We start from the raw sequence: 7,964 nt of genomic DNA on the forward strand, positions 1-7,964 counted from the left end.
TATATATATATATGTGTGTCTTTGACAGGTAACTGATGTGAAATATGAGGACGTAGTATGTTGATTCCTGAAAACCATGATTTGAAATATATGTAAACCCAATCACTAAATTCTCATATAAGCTTTAACATGTGTATTTTCATTTTAATATTTTTAAATCTGCATCTTTCATTAAAATAATAGCTGGTCATCCTGGCACGAAGGTGCTTGTTCAGGCCATTTTACGACATGTTATGCAGCCATGTTGCACTTTTCTTACTATTAGGAGACCCACCCTGAGAAATGTCATATAGCCTTCGCTGGAACACATGCATGTAGACAGGAAGTGTGCAAAGTTACTGCAGGAGATCAGCAGTGCTGAGATACAACAGAGGATAAAAAAACTGGTGAACACAAGTTCTTTTCTTTAAAAAGACAATTATTTATTATGCACAGTCCTTAAGCAAACATAATATAATTCACTTAGAGCTTACCCCTACTTTAAATTTTAAATTTGCATGGACACCAATGGGTTAAACCAGCAACCATTTTCTTTACTCTCTTGGAGACACTGGTGCAAAAAAAAAAAACATAGCATAGCACCTGATTCTGGCACCCTGCTAAGGCTATTGCTATAATGTCGTAATGAATATTTCAGCAAGTACGTTTTACCACTTGGGTTTCCTAGAGACATTTCTTCAGAAGCTAGTCAGCATAAATTAGACTTTCTATCCCCCAAAATTAAATTCAGTTTAAAGTATTTGTCTACCCACAAGTGGTAGTCTAGATATAGGTGTTGCCTGGATGGCAATGCCAACCGCTGGTTACTTATGTGTCTCTACTCCTTTTTGATACTCCAACAGTGAGATCTCCATTGTGGAAATTGACAGCTCTTTTCACACACTTCATAATTTAAAAAGTAAGAAAAAATCAGCAGGGATGGAAGGAGCTCCTCCTATTGGCCACAGCAAGTGACCAATCTTGGCAGGCTCTGTTTATAGTGAGTCTTTTGTTTCCTGAGCTGCATATTAATTTTACAGCAGTGACATCATTTTGATTGAAGCCAAATAGGTTCACTTTGACTGCTTTGGGACTATGCTGAGTCAAGTAAAGGAAGCTTCCATCTTACATTTCTAACACATATGTGTATTTTATAGTTAAATATGTAATTAGTGATATATTTAGAAAATATTGGGCAGCTTTAATATTTACTAGGGATGCACCAATACTGATACTAATTTCGGTATCTGTGCAGATACCGAGTATTTAAGCGAATATGGAGTCGGCTTCCCGGCAAATCAAGATGCCTGGCGGCGTGTAATGACTCGCTACCCAGCTTCATGATTGGTTGGGAAGCTGGCCAATCAAGTTGGGAAGTGAATCATTACCCGCCCCTCGCTTCCTTATTGGCCAGAAAGCCGGCATCATGCTTCCTCATCACCTGGCCAATCCGGAAGCCAGGTGCCATGTATGACTCGCTGCCCAGCTTCCTGATTGGATGGGAAGCTGGCCAATCAGGAAGCCAGGAGGCAAGTCATGACCTGCCCCCCGGCTTCCTGATAGGCCAGAAAGTGTGCTCCATGCTTCCCAGTCACCTGGTGACAAGGGAGCAGGGAGACGGCTTCCCAGCTAATCGGGAAGCCGGGTGGTGAGTCATTACATGCGGCCTGCTTTCCTGGCTAATCAGGAAGACAGGTGGCAAGTCATTACACACTGCCCGACTTCATTAATGGGACTTCCTGTATTGGTATTTGGTATCGGCAAGTACCGGAAAAAACATATCGGTTCTTGTACTCGATACCGAAAAACCAGTATCGGTGCATCCCTAATATTTACTTATATTCCTACATATGTAGGGGTTGTACTACTTATAGGGAATTTGGTTTATGTTTACGTACTGTGATTCTTGTTATTTTAAAAATTATGCAATGTTTAAATGAAAAAGCACATTTCTGAAACATTTATTTCTGCAACAGCTCCTGTATTACTTAAAGAGAGTTTATTTCATCAACACGGCTGGGGAAGCAGTGTCATTCGATGCCAATGGAGACATGTATGGGTATTTTGACATTATGAACTGGCACATAAAGGGTAACAATGGTCAACATGTGAGAGTTGGGATCTTTAATGAAAACATCAATGCCAGTGAGAAACTCGACATTAATGTGAGTGCCATCTACTGGTATGGAGGGCCAGGGAAGGTAAGTCATCATCCAAATGCCCCAAAAAATGGTTTCTTCTAAAAAGGTATTTCCTACTCAAACAAACTTAAAAACATAAATCAAAGTAAAGCATAATTTTAAAAATTTATTTGGTTCTTTTATTTAAGGTTCCATCCTCTATCTGCAGTGAGGTATGTCTACCTGGCTACTGGAAGGCACCACTGAAAGGTCAACCTGTCTGCTGCTTTGACTGCAAGCCATGTTCAGAAGGGACCATCTCCAACCAAACAAGTGAGTATAACAGGACCATTCTACACCCCTAAAATATGCTGTAACTTCTCTACACATCCGTTACAGTCAAATCTAATTAATATACATTTATTGTGAAATATAGACAATTTAAATTATTGCAAGGTCAGCAGATAAAGGCAATAGGCACCCACATCTAAGAGTATTAATATGTCACCAGATATACTTATTTACTTTGGCTGAATTGTTTCCAAGCTCAAGGATTTAACATTTTCCAAAGGTATATTGAAAAATACATTGGGTAATGTTAAGAATATTATCAATATTTTCTTAATGTTTTAAAAACCTTATTTAAGTAATGTATGTGTACGTGGGGGCAGCCATATTTGTACACTGCATAATTAAGCTCTGCTTACTACTTTTCAGTGCTATTCAGTGGTTGTGTTTTTGCTGCTACTTCTCACACCGCAGGTCTGTGAGTCAGCCAACTCATGGAAAGCAATGTGCTCCCTGTGTGGCTGATATATTTGCCCAACTGTTGTTAATCCACAGTGACAGAGCAATTCCATGAAGTCACTGAGATGTCCCCATTGTGGCTAATACACATATCTCGTCATTTAACACAATAATATTAATATGGAAGAGCAAACGTAAAAATTTGACAGGCATATGAAAAATGGCCTTAAGATAAACACTACAATAGTAATTCCAAATACATGCTCACTAAAATACACCGTATTTTTCCCTTAGGCAGCTATTATAGTATTTAATAAAGCACCACTATACGTTTCAACATGCTTTGCTTATGGCTGTTGAGAAATTTTACTTGGGATATTCTGGTTTGCATTTAGGGTTTTTTTTTTCTGTGTTAAGTCTGCCATATATTTGAAATTTCTGATGGATCAAGCAGCATTACCTTTAAGATTTAATTACCTACTTTGGTGGGCATTTTTTAGTCAGTCATGATAATAACATTTAGGACTTCAAAGTGAACCTGTGCCCAGGCTATACACATTAAAATGTTTACATATTTGCAACAAGCATTACAATCAAGTTAAACAAGCCCTCATTCACCTCTGTAGCTATAGGCATTGTGAACAAATTCATATTAAAACTTCACAAAGTTACTGAAATCACAGCTGCTTTCCCCTTACTTTCTATGGAATGCAGAAACTTGATAATTAATTACTTCTCAGTACAGGCAGCAAGAGAGGACCACAATGACTTGTTTTTAAGCTATTTTACTGCTGGGACAGCGACTATTTGTCCCTGTGCAATTTTAAAATGGCACTGGGAATCAGTGGCTTTAGCAGTTTTCTGCTGGCATGTGGGTTGGAACTACTGCCAATGACAGCTGGCATCTGGAATAATCTTCTAAAGATTGGTTTGTGTAAAGTGGTAGCATAACATTAAGACATGATTAGGTTGAGTTGGCAAGGACAAAGTTTGCAATTACTAAAAGTCCAAATGACAATGCATTAATTTGTGTGAGCAATTGACCCTAGCGCAGTAAATGCAAATGTCATCCACTGCTGCTGTCAATCAGCAGAGGGGACCTGCAGTTCTCCATCAGGTCCCCTCTAGTGATTGACAGCAGCAGAGGTCGGGTGCAATAGCTAGTTTGCTATTGGCTATTCCAAATTGAAATAGCCAATAGGAATCTAGCAAAGCATTCCTATGGCAAAACTTTTTTAATTTTTTTTTTTACAGCAGCAGAACCGCCCGCCAATAGAAAACAGTTGGGCGGAGCTAGCTGTCACTGCTAGCTCCGCACAATCGTTTTCTATTGTTTTTTTTAACTTTTTTAAACTATTTTCCCCACAGAGGGACCGAGCAAGACAACCGAGCCAAATGCCGCTCAGTGGCATTCGGCTATTTACTCACTGCTGTTCGGCATCTATGAGAATCGACCGAACAGCAGCAAGTAGCCTGCCGGAGGTTCGGCTTAGCCGATCCAGATGTTGTATCGGCTAAGTCGAACTCCTTCTGCACTTCGTGTCGGCCGAACATGCTGAGCATGTTCGGCCGACCCCAAGCCACCCCATGTACGGCCGATTCCAGCCGATATAAGGCTGGAATCAGCCGTACCAGTCTGAAATGAATAGCCGAACAGCGTTCGGCTCACTTCGCTTCAGGTCAGTTGTTCACTCGGCTGCCTACGGCAGCTTAGTGTATAGACCCCATAGTTTTCATCAATAGACTTTGACTGTTATATTTAGGGGGTAAATGTTCCATTGGAAAACATGACAGGAAAATATTTTTTTTTAATTTATCACTATTTATACCAAAAAAAAACCCTTAGAAACCAAATTATATCTGTAAAAAATGTGATACCAAATTAAAATCCTATCTGTTAGTGTATGTAAACACTAACAATGAACTTGATTAGTTAAAATATATACCATTCTTTTCATTTTTGGTCAATATACCATTTAAAGGATTATGTTGTATTTGTTCAATTAGTGCAAACATTGCTTGTTGATCCTGCCAGAAATCTCGTGAGCTGAAAATTTGCTGAAGGTTATTTAGCAAAGACAGAGCAAAACATAGGATATAGGGGTCCCAAGACAAGATGTCACCTCACCCCGATACAGTATATAACAAATTGAGAATTTAATTTATGAAGTGAATTTTCTTGTAGTTTAGTATATGAGGTGAAGCTGTGTTTGAGCTGTGTTCATTTTCAGTACCCAGTCGTGTGCACGTAAAAAAACAGGAATTTTTCTTAAAATGAACGGAGCTTCACCTTATTCTTGAAGTGAAGTGAGCTTCACCTTATTCATTTTGCTATGTGAACAGCCTTTGCTACATAAATCAAGTCTACAGTATAGAGTTATTGCCAAAAATTATAAAAATACAGATATTTGTATAGAACAAAACTGCCCAAATAAACATGGGGTTGATTTATTAACGGCACAGAGGTTGTTTACCTAGTGAATGCTTACTTAGCAAAGTAAATGTTAGCAATTCAGGGGAAGCTGCGTATACTTTCAATATGCAATCACATGCAAAATGTTTTAAAAAATAGAATTTTTACTAGTACATAATTAGACATTCAAATTGACCCTACGGTAATATATACTGTAGCACCAATGCAATACCACCATCACAAGAATACTGCAAGATGTTCTTTCCCTGACTGCTCCATGTCGGCATACGAGTGGGTACAGGCTCCGCCCCCCACTGCTTCTCTTTTTCCATATAGTTCAAAAGTCAAGGAAAGTCACCAATATATTTATCCATCTTAGTGTCTTGGGTATAATTAGCAGGGCAACCTCAGATTAGAACCAATGTTTAAAAATAAAAAGTAATGGGGCAAAAAAAAATCACAGTTATGAAAATGTGTTGTCATTCTGTTGTCTTAATAAAGTAATTAAAGAAACAACTAGCATTTTCAGATAAAAAGTCAGAAATGGCAACTTCTCTCAATAAACTTTTTACCAGTTGTAATTCTTCTCTACAGATTCTGTTGCTTGTTATGTCTGCCCAGAAGACCGGTGGCCCAACAGCTTAAAAACTGAATGTATTCCTAAAGCCATTGAGTTCCTCTCCTATGAGGAACCCCTTGGTCTAGTGATGGCCTTGTTCTCCATCTTTTTCTCCGTCATCACTTTGATTGTCCTGTACATATATTTTAAGTTCCGTGACACAGTGGTGGTAAAAGCCAACAACCGGAGCCTAAGCTACCTTATCCTTCTCTCCCTAAACTTTTGCTTTCTCTGCTCCTTGGTATTCATCGGATATCCTACTAGACTGACCTGTACTGTCCGACGATTTCTTTTTGCAGTTACATTCTCATTTTGTGTTTCTTGCATCCTGGCCAAAACCATCATAGTTGTCATTGCCTTTGAAGTCACCAAACCGGGGAGCAATTTGAGGGTATGGCTTGGTTTTAGGACGGCTATCATCATTATAACCATTTCCACTTCCATTCAAATGGTTATTATCTTGGTTTGGTTGGCTAGATTTCCACCTTTCTTGGAACATAACTACCATGTCATGGTTGGCACCACCCTTGTAGAATGTAATGAGGGTTCGGTTGCCATGTTCTACTGTACATTAGGGTATTTAAGTGTATTGGCTGTCATAAGTTATGTGGTTGCTTTCCTAGCCAGGAACCTACCAGACAGTTTCAATGAAGCCAAATACATAACCTTTAGCATGTTAACTTTCCTTAGTGTCTGGTCAACATTTATTCCAGCTTATCTCAGTACAAAGGGCAAATATATTGTTGCAGTGGAGGTTTTTGCTATCTTGCTGTCTAGTTTTGGACTCCTGTGTTGTATTTTTTTCCCAAAATGTTATATAATCCTCCTGAAGCCTTCAATGAATAACAGAGGGTATTTAGCATCAAGGTCAAAATAAAATTCAGGCTTTCTCTGTTGTAGTATATATAATTTGTACTTATCACATTTAACATTTGTTATAAAAAGAAAATGTAAACAGAAAAAGTAAAGATTTTTACAGCAAGCAATTTCTTTGTTTACTTTCCTGTTCTAGCATGCATTTGAAAATTTACAGTGGCAATCTATTATCTGCTATGGTCAATCACTATTATATATTGCTCCAGTACTAAAATATTGATATTTTTATTCATGTGCAGGTGAATGTAATTTTTTTATGATTTATAAAAAAAAAATCTTATTTAGGATTATTACAATGCCAGTTGACAAATGTAACACATTAAATAATAATAATTCAAAAAGCATACATTTATACACACACATATATATACACACTATATTGCCAATAGTATTGGGACACCCCTCCAAATCATTGGATTCAGGTGTTGTATTCACATCCATGGCCAGAGGTGTATACAATCAAGCATACAATCATGAACATGGATGAGCGAGTTTGGGGTGGAGGAACTTGACTGGCCTCAACCCGATAGAACACACTTGGGATGAATTAGAGCGGAGACTGCGAGCCAGGCCTTCTCGTCCAACATCAGTACCTGGACTCATAAATGCGCTTCTGGAAGAATGGTCAAACATTCCCATAGACACACTCCTACAATGTCATATACAGTATCTCAGTACACCTGAACTATATGAACTATATATATTTTTCATGTAGTCATGTATTCATTAAAAAAAAGTATTATTAAATGCAATGAGTAAGTACCTGAATTATTCTTGAGATCATTCTTCTGTAATCACCTGCACCACTTACCCACACTAGAAGAGAAAGGAGCAGCAATAGGAGTCAAATAAGCCTTGCTGTTTGGCACATATGTTGACTACATAAATGTTGATAGAATGAAATAGCAGAGTGAGCTGAGTGATGACCCTGTTGTTATAAGATTTCTTAAGTATTGTCCAAGAAACAGAATGGGCAAGTGACCAAGCTATATTTTCAACTGCAGTGTGGAAATATGAGGTCACCAACCTGGCTGTGCTGTGTAGCATAGGAGCCCGCATTACAACATTACAAATCATTTGGCAAGAAAAACAGTTCCTGGAGTTTCATTGCCTAGAGTTAAGCTTTAATTTGTAATGTTCTGGAATTTTGAAAAGTTAACCCTTGCACTGGGGCCACCCCTGCAGTACAAGGGTTACCTGGTCATTTTGT

General features: G+C 38.3%; 1 protein-coding gene across 1 annotated transcript in view; it reads left to right on the forward strand.

The window, feature by feature from the left end:
- Nucleotides 1–6,755, forward strand: part of LOC108789343 (extracellular calcium-sensing receptor-like) — a 21,747-nt gene extending 14,992 nt beyond the window's left edge. Inside the window, exons 5-7 of the mRNA XM_018559321.1 lie at nucleotides 1,956–2,180; nucleotides 2,309–2,432; nucleotides 5,854–6,755. Coding sequence (XP_018414823.1) covers nucleotides 1,956–2,180; nucleotides 2,309–2,432; nucleotides 5,854–6,755 — 1,251 coding nt within the window. The remainder of the gene's footprint in view (nucleotides 1–1,955; nucleotides 2,181–2,308; nucleotides 2,433–5,853) is intronic.
- The last annotated feature ends 1,209 nt before the right edge of the window (nucleotides 6,756–7,964 follow it).

Source organism: Nanorana parkeri, unplaced genomic scaffold, assembly GCF_000935625.1.
Source record: "Nanorana parkeri isolate BGI_ZX_2015 unplaced genomic scaffold, ASM93562v1 scaffold389, whole genome shotgun sequence".
In the NCBI taxonomy this organism is placed as follows: domain Eukaryota; kingdom Metazoa; phylum Chordata; class Amphibia; order Anura; family Dicroglossidae; genus Nanorana; species Nanorana parkeri.